General features: G+C 43.3%; 1 protein-coding gene across 4 annotated transcripts in view; it reads left to right on the forward strand.

The window, feature by feature from the left end:
• The window catches only part of MCOLN2 (mucolipin TRP cation channel 2), a 51,079-nt gene extending 35,885 nt beyond the window's left edge, over positions 1 to 15,194 (forward strand). For 3 of the 4 annotated variants that reach the window (XM_073357209.1, XM_073357207.1, XM_073357210.1), the window contains exons 10-14: positions 476 to 577; positions 694 to 816; positions 4,364 to 4,570; positions 9,886 to 10,004; positions 12,043 to 15,194. In XM_073357209.1, the coding sequence (XP_073213310.1) occupies positions 476 to 577; positions 694 to 816; positions 4,364 to 4,570; positions 9,886 to 10,004; positions 12,043 to 12,079 (588 nt within the window). In that variant the 3' untranslated portion in view covers positions 12,080 to 15,194. The remainder of the gene's footprint in view (positions 1 to 475; positions 578 to 693; positions 817 to 4,363; positions 4,571 to 9,885; positions 10,005 to 12,042) is intronic. The other variant, XM_073357208.1, reaches the window with a different exon arrangement.
• Positions 15,195 to 16,685: the final 1,491 nt, after the last annotated feature.

Consider the following 16,685-nt stretch of genomic DNA (forward strand, 5'->3'; position numbering starts at 1 on the left):
CTGTTTAAAGCTGTAGTGTAGACAGGGCCTTAGTCACAAAGTCTCCCTCTTATTAATTGTGAACTAGTGCTTAAGTAGTGAATGAAAATTAGTTTGCCATATGATTAAAAGTAGCAAACAATGAACTTCCTTGAGAACTTAATTTCAAAACTGCCTGTTATAACCAAAGTGAAATCCACACAGTGCTTGCAGGCTTCATGCAAATTTCTTTATATCATTGTGCACCTTTTTCCCATCTCCACAATACCACGGCTTCTCTGTATAAGTCACCTCTCCTGAGCAACCATATTGACTTGGTGTTATGTGGCTGTGTCCATTAGGCATTAGAATTCAACTGAAGCCACTGAAATTTTAAAATCTGACCTAAAAAATTTCCATGTATCATTCTTTACCTGCATAGTCATAAACTCTGATACCTATCAACAGGTGTTACTTCACTCACCTGCTTTTTTTATTTTTATTTGGCATTCCTCAGAACCTCACAAGTTATGATGTTTGCAGCATCTTACTTGGAACATCGACTTTGTTTGTTTGGGTTGGAGTCATCCGATACTTAGGATATTTCCAGACATACAATGTAAGCCTAGAATCAAATATTCAATAGTTTCAGCTTATTTTTGTTCTGTTGTTTTTATTCTAATTTCTTTAATGTGTGTCTTGTCCTCTTTCTCCTTCTCCCCCAACCCTTTGCAGGTGCTCATTTTAACAATGCAAGCATCATTACCGAAAGTTCTAAGATTTTGTTGTTGTGCTGGGATGATATATCTTGGCTATACATTCTGTGGCTGGATTGTATTAGGGCCTTATCATGAAAAGGTATGTAAGCTCTTCTAAATGTGCATATATAATCATTCCATACTCGGAGTAAGTGCTATCATTTGGGGGAAGATACTCCTGCTGCTTAAGTGTAAAACATAACTCAGCCTTCGTTATGAAGCCATAACAGCTTTAAGTTTTATATGTTAAACTCTCACTGCCTTTCCAAACACTACACTGAGGATTTTCAGAAATTCCCCCACTGTTGTTCTAGTGCTGGTGTGGCTTCAGCACTACTGTCAATGGTGAGCGCTCTACCATAGCCTGCGTACTGATACTTTTGATCCCCGTGTTGCCTCAGCAGGGTTTTGTATTGCTCATAGCTTTTGCCAAACCTTCCCCTCTGGGTGAAACTTGGCAAAGTTGATCTTGACCCAAATGTAGGGTGAACTGGAAAGTTTTTAATCAAAATCACTTGTGGTTTTTTCTTTTTCAATGGAGATGCAAAATATTACATACACTTCTTTTTTCCCTATATTCCAAACTAAATTTTTGTGCCTGCGTAATTCAAAAATGTGGGAAGCTAAAGGCTTTAGCATGTTTTTATAAAGCTCTTCGCACAGGAAAGAACAACAGTTCAAGTTTAGAGAAGAGAGACTGGTGTTATGAACATTTAGAATTTGCATATTTACTAATGCTCATTAGTAATAAGAAATGTCTATACTGGTTTTCATTCTTGACTGGAGTATGTGCAATATGATGAAATTAGTGCAACAACACAAACCTTTAACTTTGATTTCTCAAACATCAAAAAGTTACATTTATTTATCCTTTGCTCTTAATGCATTTTAATTGATGACCGAATACTTCTTAAAAGCTTTTAGAATTTCCTGCAGAAATCCCATAATACCCTATACATCCCTCAGATTATATTCTGGGGACCTGTCACTTTTAGCTGACATGTTGTTGTAAATATCACTTTTACCCTAAATGGCAAGTAGCAAGCATCTAATGATTTGAGTAAGTGAAAGAATAGTCAATGAGATGTTTGACTGTGTTGTCAAAACTTTGTCTTCTATGATTTTCTTGTCATTAAATGTTATGGCTCAGCTCATTTTGTTTGAGGCTCTAGCAACTTGCCCCAAATCTCACTAGATGGCAGTATTGTACTGTATAGAACAGCCTATTATAGGCACTTGCTTTATCGTGTGTTTTTGTGGCAACTGACTGACTGCATGTACAGCAGACTGAGCAGAATTGAAAGGAGGATGCTCCCATTCTGTTCTGAATGCTCCAAACTGCAGCCCAAAGTAGGAATGACTTGAGTCTCATACATACTAACTAACCAAGAGGGCCACTGCAAGCTTTGTGCTCAAAATCCCTTAATGCTGTCTAGTGGTTGTACTAGTTTCATGTTCCACCAACTTGACATTCCCAGAAGCAGTACTCCGTGCTTGTCAGTTACATTTTCTGTCTCCTGAAGTGTAGTGCAAAGGTAGGATATGCAGGCAAGCAACTTCATGTGAAGCAGTGAGTAGTAGATGATTATTTTTAAAATTAAAGGAGGATTGGTAAGTAGTAAAGAAGTAAGAGAAACGGGACAGTCCTCCCACAAGTCATATTGAATCAGCTACCGTCTACTACGTCAGCTACAGACCTTGCCACTTGGAATTGGGTGGGGAAAAGTACTCTACAGATTCCCTCTGAATTTTTTCATGAAGAGTTTCAAAATCCCAAGGGTTACCCTTCTATTTCTACCCAGCCTCTCTCAGGCCTCATGTACTAGAGAATCTCTGTTCAGCAGAGAAGAGCTGGATTCTGCCCTTTCCATGTGACATCTACAAGGAGTGACCATGAGCAAGGTGAAGCCTTCTTAGCTGTTTCTTTTGCGAGATGGTTTGTTGAGCAGCCCTGCCAGCTCAGAAGCAAGAGAGCTGAACATGGATCTCTAGATGGCAGTGTATTGGACCACTCGTGTTCTAAAATCACCCTTTCCTATTATCCCTTACAGCAAATTTGTCTTACTCCTTCCCCACACTTCATAGAATACATAATCCTAGAAATGTAGGACTGGAAGAGACCTCAAGAGGTCATCTAGTCCTCCTGCTGCCCCCACTGCGCTAAGGCAGGACCAGATATACATAGATCGTTCCTGGCGCATGTTTGTCTAACCTGTTCTTAAAAACCTCCAGTGATGGGGATTCCACAACCTCCCTAGATAACTTGTTCAAGTGCTTAACTATCCTTCATAGTTAGAAAGACTTTCCTAATATCCAACCTAAATATCCCCTGCTGCATATTAACCAGATTATTTCTTGTCTTACCTTCAGTGGACCTGGGGAACAATTGCTCACTGTATAACAATGTTTTACATATTGAAGACCGTTGCGTCCCCTTTAGCCGCCTTTTCTCTATACTAAACATGCCCAATTTTCTTCAACCATTCCCCATAGGTCATATGGGAATTGCCCATATATAGCATTTGATCTTCTCTGAAGACATGTTTTGACATGGCATCAGCCAGCTACTCTGAATGCCTGACATAAATGCTGTTTACTTTGGGTTTCTGGACTACCCAGCATTCTTTTTGGACCCAGAAAATGTGAAACTATGGGCGGTTTTGATAGTAGGTAGAGTTGGATAAGGCAAAGTGAAAAGGCAAAATTGGAGATGGCCTAGTGGAGCTTGATATAAGGCCTGAACCTGCTCGCACTGTCTTTAGCTATTGCTGTGAAGGGCCGTTAGCACCCTAACCCACTGAATAAAATCTTTACCATTTGCCATAACTCTCTTTCTTGCTGCTATACTGGGATTTAGAAAACCTTTTATCAATAAAACCTAAATTTGGGTTCAAATGTACCTGATCATTTGCAAGATAATCCCCAACCCCTTCACCAAATAATGGAATGAGATAATAATAGCTGGAGGATATTCTTTCAAATATCGGTATTTTTGTTAAAGAGAAGTATGGTCTCTAATTTCGCCACAGAAAGGCTAGAGGAACTGTAGTGGCTCCACTTATGTCCTATTTCTCCCAAGTGCAGAAAAAACGAAACTGATCTTTACCAATGTGCTGCTGGAAGGGGATTTTAAAATATTTTATTGAAAGAATAAGAAGAGTCTGGGGATCAGAAGACCTGGATTCTGTTCCCAGCTCTGTCACATACTCACTGTGTGACCTAGGTCACTTAATCTCTCTCTGCCTTAATTTTCTCATCTCTAAATTGGGCATACTTTCCCGCATGCATAGTGTAATTGAGATCCTTTAATGAAAGCATTAAACATTAGTGGTGGTTGTTTGTTAGATGCTTTTACCCCTTGGCACCTTTCCTACAACTGATGCCAATGCAAAACACTCAGGTACAGATGGAAAAGGAATTCTCTGCCTCCCAAGCCAAATGATCATGCCAGTCTTATATGTACGAAATACACAAAAGAGAGAGATTGTGGTTGTGGGAGGTTTTTTGGGGAGGTGGGGGCAGGAGAGTAGTGGCTGTGGGTAAAAAATTTGTGGGAAAACTGTTAATGAAAATGTCTGTCTTTATTTCCCTTAACCTGACTGTATGTGGTGGTCGGGTTCTAATGTTAATCTTTCAATATTGTCTAGTTTGAAGATCTGAACACAGTTGCTGAATGTCTGTTTTCTTTGGTCAATGGTGATGACATGTTTGCAACATTTGCTCAAATCCAGCAGAAGAGCACCTTGGTGTGGCTGTTCAGTCGATTATATCTGTATTCCTTCATTAGCCTATTTATATACATGATCCTCAGCCTTTTTATTGCACTCATTACAGACTCTTATGACACCATAAAGGTAAATCATTTTGTCTTTTGTGGTATTTTTCTTCTAATCAATTATTTAGCATTTCATGTTAGTTTAAACCATAAAGCTGGACAAATGGAAGCTCTCTTCAGATGTTGACTGATTATGATGTATGGTAAAGATATTCAAAGCTTTTAGCTTAAGATCTGGTAAAAAATAGAAGAGAATTTCCCTTAAGTGATTTCCATCCAGGCATTAGTTTGGAAAACTTACCTAAGGTATCACACCTCCCCCTTTCCCCCCCAATTTCCCACAATCTATTCTACTGGCTGTATTACATTTGGGTCAGAATAGTGACTTGAGTGGGACGCAGGGAGGTATATTAAGCTTAAAATCATTGAATGCAGTTGCTTACAGCTAGAGAATTCTTTCATGGAGTGCAAGAGTGTTCCTGCAGTATCAAAAAGTCTCGTTGAGGCCAGGAGAGAGTGATGTTTGAAAGATGTCTGTTAACACTGCTGGGGGAGAAGGAGGCAAGGGGGTAACCAGTTCAGTTAAAATTGTTTAGCAGTACAGATTTGAATACCTCTGCTCCCTGTGCTTCACAGAAATTACTGGCTCGATAATTAGTAGAGTGCATGGTATGAAAGAGACCCACTGAGTCTAGTACTAATGAACTGCGATCTGGAACCACTCTATCCAGTTCCGGTGAAAGATGGAGTGGAATTAAAAACATCCCCTTCTCTAGATTTCCTCCCTGCATTCTTGCCCTCCATCAGTATTTTCTTTACATTTGTAGTCACTTGTATTTCTATATACTTAAGTCCTGGGGGTTAGAGTGACCAGTGAGAAGGCTGCATTCAGTAACTGGCCTTTGGCTGTTGTCTCTTTGTTTTAGTTCTCATGGGAATAGAATCATAGAATCATAGAATATCAGGGTTGGAAGGGACCCCAGAAGGTCCCTTCCAAGGTCATCTAGTCCAACCCCCTGCTCAAAGCAGGACCAATTCCCAGTTAAATCATCCCAGCCAGGGCTTTGTCAAGCCTGACCTTAAAAACCTCTAAGGAAGGAGATTCTACCACCTCCCTAGGTAACGCATTCCAGTGTTTCACCCTCTTAGTGAAAAAGTTTTTCCTAATATCCAATCTAAACCTCCCCCACTGCAACTTGAGACCATTACTCCTCGTTCTGTCATCTGCTACCATTGAGAACAGTCTAGAGCCATCCTCTTTGGAACCCCCTTTCAGGTAGTTGAAAGCAGCTATCAAATCCCCCCTCATTCTTCTCTTCTGCAGGCTAAACAATCCCAGCTCCCTCAGCCTCTCCTCATAACTCATGTGTTCCAGTCCCCTAATCATTTTTGTTGCCCTTCGCTGGACTCTCTCCAATTTATCCACATCCTTCTTGAAGTGTGGGGCCCAAAATGCCATTGGCCTTCTTGGCAACAAGGGCACACTGCTGACTCATATCCAGCTTCTCGTCCACTGTCACCCCTAGGTCCTTTTCTGCAGAACTGCTGCCTAGCCATTCGGTCCCTAGTCTGTAGCTGTGCATTGGGTTCTTCCGTCCTAAGTGCAGGACCCTGCACTTATCCTTATTGAACCTCATCAGATTCCTTTTGGCCCAATCTTCCAATTGGTCTAGGTCCTTCTGTATCCTATCCCTCCCCTCCAGCGTATCTACCACTCCTCCCAGTTTAGTATCATCCGCAAATTTGCTGAGAGTGCAATCCACACCATCCTCCAGATCATTTATGAAGATATTGAATAAAACCGGCCCCAGGACCGACCCTTGGGGCACTCCACTTGATACCGGCTGCCAACTAGACATGGAGCCATTGATCACTACCTGTTGAGCCCGACAATTTAGCCAGCTTTCTACCCACCTTATAGTGCATTCATCCAGCCCATACTTCCTTAACTTGCTGACAAGAATACTATGGGAGACCGTGTCAAAAGCTTTGCTAAAGTCAAGAAACAATACATCCACTGCTTTCCCTTCATCCACAGAACCAGTAATCTCATCATAAAAGGCGATTAGATTAGTCAGGCATGACCTTCCCTTGGTGAATCCATGCTGGCTGTTCCTGATCACTTTCCTCTCATGCAAGTGCTTCAGGATTGATTCTTTGAGGACCTGCTCCATGATTTTTCCAGGGACTGAGGTGAGGCTGACTGGCCTGTAGTTCCCAGGATCTTCCTTCTTCCCTTTTTTAAAGATTGGCACTACATTAGCCTTTTTCCAGTCATCCGGGACTTCCCCGGTTCGCCACGAGTTTTCAAAGATAATGGCCAGTGGCTCTGCAATCACAGCCGCCAATTCCTTCAGCACTCTCGGATGCAACTCGTCCGGCCCCATGGACTTGTGCACGTCCAGCTTTTCTAAATAGTCCCTAACCGCCTCTATCTCCACAGAGGGCTGGCCATCTCTTCCGCATTTTGTGATGCCCAGCGCAGCAGTCTGGGAGCTGACCTTGTTAGTGAAAACAGAGGCAAAAAAAGCATTGAGTACATTAGCTTTTTCCACATCCTCTGTCACTAGGTTGTCTCCCTCATTCAGTAAGGGGCCCACACATTCCTTGGCTTTCTTCTTGTTGCCAACATACCTGAAGAAACCCTTCTTGTTACTCTTGACATCTCTGGCTAGCTGCAGCTCCAGGTGCGATTTGGCCCTCCTGATAACATTCCTACATGCCCGAGCAATATTTTTATACTCTTCCCTGGTCATATGTCCAACCTTCCACTTCTTGTAAGCTTCTTTTTTATGTTTAAGATCCGCTAGGATTTCACCATTAAGCCAAGTTGGTCGCCTGCCATATTTACTATTCTTTCGACTCATCGGGATGGTTTGTCCCTGTAACCTCAACAGGGATTCCTTGAAATACAGCCAGCTCTCCTGGACTCCTTTCCCCTTCGAGTTAGTCCCCCAGGGGATCCTGGCCAACCGTTCCCTGAGGGGGTCGAAGTCTGCTTTCCTGAAGTCCAGGGTCCGTATCCTGCTGCTTACCTTTCTTCCCTGCGTCAGGATCCTGAACTCAACCAACTCATGGTCACTGCCTCCCAGATTCCCATCCACTTTTGCTTCCCCCACTAATTCTACCCGGTTTGTGAGCAGCAGGTCAAGAAAAGCACCCCCCCTAGTTGGCTCCTCTAGCACTTGCGCCAGGAAATTGTCCCCTATGCTTTCCAAAAACTTCCTGGATTGTCTATGCACCGCTGTATTGCTCTCCCAGCAGATATCAGGAAAATTAAAGTCACCCATGAGAATCAGGGCATGCGATCTAGTAGCTTCCGTGAGCTGCCGGAAGAAAGCCTCATCCACCTCATCCCCCTGGTCCGGTGGTCTATAGCAGACTCCCACCACTACATCACTCTTGTTGCACACACTTCTAAACTTAATCCAGAGACACTCAGGTTTTTCTGCAGTTTCGTACCGGAGCTCTGAGCAGTCATACTGCTCCCTTACATACAGTGCTACTCCCCCACCTTTTCTGCCCTGCCTGTCCTTCCTGAACAGTTTATAACCATCCATGACAGTACTCCAGTCATATGAGTTATCCCACCAAGTCTCTGTTATTCCGATCACGTCATAGTTCCTTGACATCACCAGGACCTCCAGTTCTCCCTGCTTGTTTCCAAGGCTTTGTGCATTTGTATATAAGCACTTGAGATAACCTGTTGATCGCCCCTCATTGCCAGTATGAGGCAGGAGCCCTCCCCTCACAGACATTCCTGCCTGTGCTTCCTCCCGGTATCCCGCTTTCCCACTTACCTCAGGGCTTTGGTCTCCTTCCCCCGGTGAACCTAGTTTAAAGCCCTCCTCACTAGGTTAGCCAGCCTGCTGGCAAAGATGCTCTTCCCTCTCTTCGTAAGATGGAGCCCGTCTCTACCCAGCACTCCTCCTTCATGGAACACCATCCCATGGTCAAAGAAACCAAAGCCTTCTCTCCGACACCATCTGCGTAGCCATTCGTTGACTTCCACGATTCGACGCTCCCTACCTAGGCCTTTTCCTTCCACGGGGAGGATGGACGAGAACACCACTTGCGCCTCCAACTCCTTTATTCTTCTTCCTAGAGCCACATAGTCCGCAGTGATCCGCTCAAGGTCATTCTTGGCAGTATCATTGGTGCCCACGTGGAGAAGCAGGAAGGGGTAGCGATCCGAGGGCTTGATGAGTCTCGGCAGTCTCTCCGTCACATCACGAATCTTAGCCCCTGGCAAGCAGCAGACTTCTCGGTTTTCCCGGTCAGGGCGGCAGATAGATGACTCAGTCCCCCGGAGGAGAGAGTCCCCGACCACCACCACCCGCCTTCTCCTCTTGGGGATGGTGGTCGTGGAACCCCCAACCTCAGGACAGCGCATCTCATGCCTTCCAACCAGCGGAGTCTCCTTCTGCTTTCTCGCCCCAGACATATCATCTGGTCCACTCTCCGCAACGATACCTGTGGAGAGAACATGAAAGCGGTTAGTTACCTGTGTCTGTGTTACTGGAACCCGGACATTCCGCTTACCTCTTCTGGAGGTCATGTGCAGCATAGTGCACATGTGCAGCATAGTGCACATGTGCAGCACATAGTGCACATGTGCAGCATAGTGGTAAATTGTTAGTGGCAGTATTTGGACCACAACTATCCAGCTGACCAAGGACTCTGTTTTGCAAGTTTCTCGGTATAGGATTGCAGTAATTTTGTTGATATTCAAAGTGAGATCACTTCTGTTTTCTCTCTCTCCCCTTGCCTAATCATCTCAGGTGGATCCAATGGTTTAAAGGAGAAGCTGCTCAGTATTCCAAGGCCAGAAGGGACCATTGTGATCATCTAGTCTGACGTCCTGTATAACACAGGCCATAGAATTTTCCCAAAACTTCCCAGAGAAGAATAGGTTGATTTATCTGTTTTATATAGCAGTTTCTCTGAATGAAAATGTTGACTAAACTTCTAAGTGGCTGCTGTTTATCTCTGCTTCAAATCTGTTGGTCTTTAGAGCTTGGGATTTTTAATTTATGGAGAACTCACTCATTTATGGTGACTATGTAGGAGAAAAAAGTCAACATAAAAACAGTTAAATAGAACCACGCAGGAATGAACTGGATGGTTATGCAAGTAACCTGCGAAAAGAAATAACTGAACAGTGTCTTTTCTTTTTTCAATGTAAGTTTCCTTTAGCTCATTCTTCTGTTCCCACGACCACACTCTCCTTGCCTCACTTTGTTTGCTGCAGTAGTGACGGTTGATTCAACTATTAATCTAGATGTTAAAGCTGATAAAAGTGTGGGAGAGCAGTGTGGAATGGAGGCAGGTTTCGAGCAATGACAAAAGGAATGGTTTTTTCATGCACTGGAAATAAGGTGTCCTGTTTTTCAGAAATACCAGCAAAACGGCTTTCCAGTAACAGATCTTCATGAATTCCTTAAAGAATGCAGTAGCACAGACTATAGCAAAGAACCACAGGCTTCCATGCCTTTCATCTGCTGTTGTAGGAGGTCAGTATGGCAGTGTGATTCCATGAGCTATGTAATTCTCATAAGTACCCATGAGGTTAGCTGTCCATTGGAAAGTATGGGTTTCACTATGGTAGGCACGCCCAGAAATCTAACTATAGCATGTTCAGACTCTTAAATATATTTATCCCTTTCTGTTGTATTTAGCATTAGAAAATAGCGAATTTGTTAAGGGGAGGGGGCAGGGAAAGATACCTTTTTGAGTTTGGCTGTAATCTTTATAAAGCCCTTGGAGACCTACGGATGAAAAACGCTATATAAGAGCTAAATAGCATCATTAATATTTCTAAAGGAGTGAGTTGTGCTGATCAGGTCAGGGAAGCACTGAAAACTGTTAGGAGCAAAGCTAGGCTCCAAGACCACCTTGACTTCCAGGTGGGAGACCTGTTGGCAGGTAGCAGTAGAAAGGAGCAAGAGAGAACTTGTTCTTTCATTTTAAGTGACCCATCCCCCATCCCAAACCTTGAGATTTGTCTGATGAAACTATTTCCAGCTATCTCCCCTCTAGTTTTAATGGGAGCATTTCCCTGAGAACCTTGGTCACTTCCACTGAACTGCCTGGAAGTGCCCATCATTTATGAGAAGGGCCTGTGTTGGGACCATGTGGATGGGACTGGAAGGCATTTCATCCGGTTCAGACTCCTATAGGGGTTAAGGGGCCAGTAGCAGGCTGTCATGTTCTCTCTCGGTGGGGAAAAAGAGGAGTAGGGACCATTCATCCTATAGTATTGAGCTCACTCCCACCTCTTAATCCCTGTTAAAGTGGTAGGTAGATGGCTGTGGATTGCTGCCTGCTGGCATTGACAGCTGTAGCATTGGTGGCAATGGCATTGAGGTTTATACATAGCAGGGTTGGAGGCAGATGGAGCCTGAGGGCATGGTGTCATGTGAGGAGTGTAGCAGAACTGGGTGATCAACTGACCCAAACTAGTGTGGCCAATCTTGTGTTCCTAAATCTATAACAATGGATCTTGTACAGTAAGGTTCTTGTGAGCCACAGCTTTCTGCTTTTGCTGTGCCCCGGGCTGAGGCTGAAGTGTCTTTTAGTTGAGGAAAAACTGCTGGCTTGAGAGGGAGAGGGGAATAAAAGAACACCTAAATCTCCAGATAGTTGCTGTGGACACTTCAAAGGTGGGAGGTACGGTGAACTTAAGTGCAGCTTCAAACCTACTCTCGCAGGCTGCAAGCAAGCTTCTAGATCCTTTTCTCCTTAACGGACTGTTCGCTGAAAGAAGGAAACGAGTTCAGCTTCCTCAGCAGGAGACCTGCAGCTGGGTTGAAACCTGGCACTTCTTTTGTGCTCAGAGACTTGGGTTCCTTGGCGTCCCAGCATTTCCAGTGCACTGGTTTGCTGTTGGTTAGTAGAAACTAGTTGGAGCTGGGCGCTGGGGCGCTGAAGTAGGAAATTACAAATTGCAACAGGGTACGAGGGGGATTATCTCCTGCCCTGGAGGTAGGGAGCAAGGCATGTTGCTGCATTTACCAGGATGGGCAGACTTACAGTACTGCTGCCCAGTGAAGGGCATATTTTCTTAAACTATACGCCTCCACACGTCTTTAGCTGAGCATGTCAGTCAGGGGAGCCCTAAATGGTACAACAAGTTCGGACTGGTGGATCTGTTGTCTCAGTTGTGCAGCTTAGTCACTTTTAGCACTTTCTGTTTCCCTGAACATCCATCTGGCTGATGAATGAACAAATAAGGTGCTGTGACTTCAGGCTAATCAGAGGTTGCTAGTGACCACAGTAAATTACTGGGACCAAATTGATTTCATGGGTACTTAGCATATTCGGTTTTCTTGCAAAAGGCCAATCCATAAAAAACCTGTTTCCTTTTTCTGAGAGTGTCATAAAGGCAAGGAGTATAGGTAGATCCTCCTTAATCATCAAAGAGAGAGAGAGGGGAAATTCAGCATGGTTAACTTTAAATATACCAAGGATTTTATGTTGTCCTTATTAAGTACAGAATTTAAAAATACCAACTTCTTTTTTTTTTTTCTTCTCTCTGCCCCCTTTTTACAGACGAGGAAGTGATGACAACTTGATACTTATTAACTGACAACCTCCTGCTGAAATTCACTGCTCAAGAATGTTCAGAAGGAACAAACAGCTGTGGAAAAACAGCCCCCCAGATTTCAAGAAGATCTGTCATTTGGGGCTATTTCCTTGTAAACATTATGATCCTATTTACTTCAATAGTTTGGGAAGGCGAGCAGGGCAAAAAGCTGCTAATGGTTGGTGTCAGCTGGGTGACCACATTGGAAATTCAAAAGCTACCTTTCTTTGGACTAGAATGATGAACTGATGACCATTCCCACTCTGTGTTCTACTGTCTGAGGCCTGAACCTGAGAGACACTGTCTGTGGGAGCTGTCGTTTGCTCAGCACCTTCTTCAGATCAGGCCCCAAACTAATCTTCTGATTCTTAAATATTTATATTAAGGAACATATTTAAAAAGGATTAAACACACTTGTTTTTAAGTAGAATGTTGAATATTGCAGTTATTGGTAAGGGGTGTTTCAGGTCATTCATTTAAAGTGATGTATTGGAAATGGAGATTGTAATTCCTATTTGACATAAAACATGATTCAGTTGCTTGAAATAAATTTGTGTAATGCAGAGCTGTACAAAAATGCAAAATAATTGTCTTCATGTGCGTTAAATTGATTGATTTAATTGTTAAGCCATTTATATATCGCTAAACTTGCCTACCAGTTTGTTTGTACGAAACAAAAGCAATTTGTAGTTGCCCACTTCCTTTGTCTTCTGGCGGTGGGCTTACTCCATTATATAAAAAATCTTCAGTGTGTGAGATAGACACATAGTATATTCGTTTGGGTACTTCATCACATTACTTATTGGCAAATAAGTCACATATGATGTGAATGTAAGCTTTCAGCACAGATATCACACAAGGGATAACTTTTTAATGAAAACTCACCTAATTTCTGCCTAGTTTACCCTTCAAGTTTGACATGGTAGTTCCATACTGAATAAATCCCTTTTAAAAGTACATTACTTGGGGCACTGATTTACTGATGTTTCTATTCCAAGCACAGGTTGAGAGAAGGAGAATATATAGTGGCAAATTCAAAGATTGTTCATACAGGCCAAGATTTTCAAGTGGTTGGTGATTTTGTGTTGATATGAGTGCCCAACCTGAGACCCCTTAAAACAGCCTGATTTTCTGAGGGGAGGGTGCTCAGCACTTTCTGCAAATCAGGTTTCTTAAGGTGTTTCAAGTCTGGAACCCCAAAATTGAAGCATTCAGAATCACTACTCACTTTTGAAAATCTTGGTTGTAACCACGGTCATCAGATGAGATGGATTACTGCTTCAAGCGTCTTGATTAATCTGAGCAAGCATACAGTGCCTGATGGCAAAGGTGGTTAGTCACAAGTTAGGAAGACTGTGTGCTCTGGTGATCAGAGCAACAAACTGAGACTTGGGTTTTCTGCATTTCTATTCTTGGCTCTGCTATTGACCTTAGGTCCTCTTTCCCAGTGGGAAGGAAAGTGCTTATATCTGATGTAACGGGAGCATTGAGACCCCTAGAAGCATTTGTAAAACACTCTTTGAGAGCCTTGGATAAAAGATGCTATAAAAAATGAAATGTTTTATAGGCAATGGGCACTTTACTATGAAGCTGTCTCCCCCAGTTAGACATACCATCCTCTGCATTAAAAAGCTTTTTTACTAAAAAATCTCCATAAAGAAGTGCTAAAATCAGTATTCAGTGTATGGAACTTCTAGTTACTGTTAAAAATCTCAAACACAATGTTTATCCATATTTTGTTTGACTGTAACTCATGTCTTGGTGAGAGCCTTTAAATATGGTCTAGCGAGTTAAGAGGAAATTTTGGCTGTGATTTATTTACAAATAGTTGTCAGACGAAGGATGAAACTCTGCTGAGACTGTTAAGTGATGCATATATTAATTCTGGGGCTGGGCAGCCGAGACCCCACGTTTTCCAGCAGAAGCACCTTGATTAAACCATCCCTGAACATATGTGTTCCTTTGTACCAAGATGGTGGTCCTGCAAGATGTGTTGCCAAAAAATCAAACCAAACCTGTTTTCTTATTTCTTGAATTACTGGTAACTTGCACAGCACTTTATGAACATACCATGTGAGGCGGTACACGGTAAATTCTGTGCTCAGTTGTGTTGTGTAACTGGAGTGAACTCCCTTGATTTCTCTAGAGTTGCTCTGGATTTACTCCTGTAAACTGGATTTGAGCTACTGCCCCTCCTGGAAATAGCTTACAATCTAATGTTGGTAGAAAATGAATGACAGCCGTGATGGTCTGAACCCAGGTTCTAACTGATGGATGCTCCGATGGCAAACCCACTACTGGAGTTAAGAAAATAGATTGATTTATTAACTTTATTCCTCGCTCTGCAAAGCACCTTAGGGAAATGGTGAATATGGAATGTGCTACATAAAGCTAAGTACTGTTCCTCCTAAGCTGCAGGCTGGCACTCCCGAAAGAACTCTCTCAAGCTGTGGGAGCTAACCCTGTTGCTACAGCATTCGCAGCTGGGCCTTGCACTGAGCTACATAATCCATAAGTGCTGAGGATGCTGAGCATCCCTGGGCTCTTGGTTGTGGGGTGGAAGGAGAGAGAAAGGCAAGGAGGGTTTGAAAATGAGCATAAACAAAATCCTGAATGCTTTGCTGGTCTATCCCCTGTAGGCTCTTATACCATGCTCATCACCATAGAACAGAGAACTTCACTGCACCACTGTCACCCCTTCTGACAACAAAAATTACTACATGGCCCCAGGAGTGGGGACCGAAGCCTAAGCCTGCCTGCACCCTGCCGCCCTGGGCAGGGGGGCCAAGGGCTTCAGCCCCGGGTGGGAGGCCTGTAACCTGAGCCCCACCACCCAGGGCCGAAGCTTTAGCCCCAGGACTCGGCAAGACTAACGCCAGCCCTGGTGACCCCATTAAAACTGGGTTGCGACCCACTTTGGAGTCCCGACCCATAGCTTGAGAACTGCTGCCATAGAATGAGAGCATTGCAGTAGAGCATTAAGTAACATGCCATATTTCTGTCATGTGGTGGTGATTTTCTCATCCTTTCCCAATGGGGAGCAGCATGTGTGGTGTTTTTGGTTTTGGTAGGGTTTTTGTTTTTTTTAAATATATACGTTACTATCAATTTGTTAGAGAAGGCAATGTCAAATTGTATATAACTTTCTAATACATCTTTGGCATTTAAAGACTGAATAAAAAAAACCTGATCCATTTGTTGTGCTACTGATGACGGTTGTTGCCATATAAAGTGGGTGAAGTGATCCTAATATGTGATAGCGCTGGTCTCCAAGCCCCCTCTTATCACTCCCGCTACTTCCCTGCTTGTGCTCCTCAACTCATCTGGCACACCAGACCCTTCTCCTACTCCTGACTCTCGACCTTTTCCCACCAAGCTCCCGATACTTGGATTGCCCTGGATGGTTGGCTGCCTTCCGTGCATCTCTTGTAAGTACATAAATATAACAAACAAACAAAGGGGGTTTTTTGGCTCTGTCATGGTGGACTGGGGAGACCCGTAGGCTGGTACTGGACATATTCCTGCCTTTGAGAGAGAAATTATTCAAATTAATAGTATTTCATACCTTACTTTTAGAATGTCCTGAAAAGGAACAAAAAACCTGGCTTGTGCCTGATTGTGGTACATTTTAAGGCATCGAGAAGTAGCAAAAGGGTGAGTTTCTGAAAAATAAATCCTTTTTTGTGCTGCTTTTTATATTAGAAATTCAGCTCCTGTCTTTGGCAGACTCTGATGGCTAGAACAGTAGTGCAAGAGTTGCAGCACAAGAGCCAGGAGGGTATAAACTAAACTGTTTGGTGGGGGAAGGGATTATTAGCCATACTATGTCAAACTTCATTGTAACACCCATTTGTCATGATTAGCACTTTAAATATAGGAAGCGTAACACCTGCAGCCCTTCAATGACAGTGTTCAGAGCCCTCAATAAATGTCCTTTCTACCTTCCAGTGGTCTGCCAGCAAAGACCAGACTTCATATTCCTGAGTTTAAGGTAAGAAAGCCACACAGAATCATAATTTTGTTATTTCGTTGTTGGGCCTTCTTTATACATCATAAAGAACTGAAAACCACAAGGCCAATATTTAAAGCAGTCCTTTGCAGGCTGTGTGTGTGTGTGACACCACCACCTTTAATTGCAGGGCAGCAGCCCTCATGATAATCTTACCAAGGCCAGCCCTGTGCTTAGCAGGTTTTGCCTGGATATGGATATTGGTGTACTATGCCAGCAAAGTGCTTCCAGTATGGACCTGGCCTAAGGGTGTCAACAGAGTTATACCAGAATAACTGTCAGTTTAAATTCAAACCTTTAGATTATACTGAAAAAGTTTCCTTTGCAGACAAGGTCTTATTCTCCAGCAGTGGTGGGGTAAATATTGAAGAGGTGTTAACAGTAACTTCTGCAGTCTCCAGTGGCCTTGGCTGGCAGGTGAGTACAATGATGGTTGCGAAGCAGGATGAAGTGATGGGTTTCTCTAGGTGTCTGTGGGTGGGGCGACAAGGTGGAGGTATCAATATTTAATTGTTCCAGGTCAGGGAGGGAGGTGCAGGGCAGTGCGTAGCTAAGAAGAACAGCAACTTTCTAAATTCCTGGTTTAGTAAGAGTCTGCAT

The sequence above is a fragment of the Lepidochelys kempii genome, chromosome 8 (assembly GCF_965140265.1).
Source record: "Lepidochelys kempii isolate rLepKem1 chromosome 8, rLepKem1.hap2, whole genome shotgun sequence".
In the NCBI taxonomy this organism is placed as follows: Eukaryota; Metazoa; Chordata; order Testudines; family Cheloniidae; genus Lepidochelys; species Lepidochelys kempii.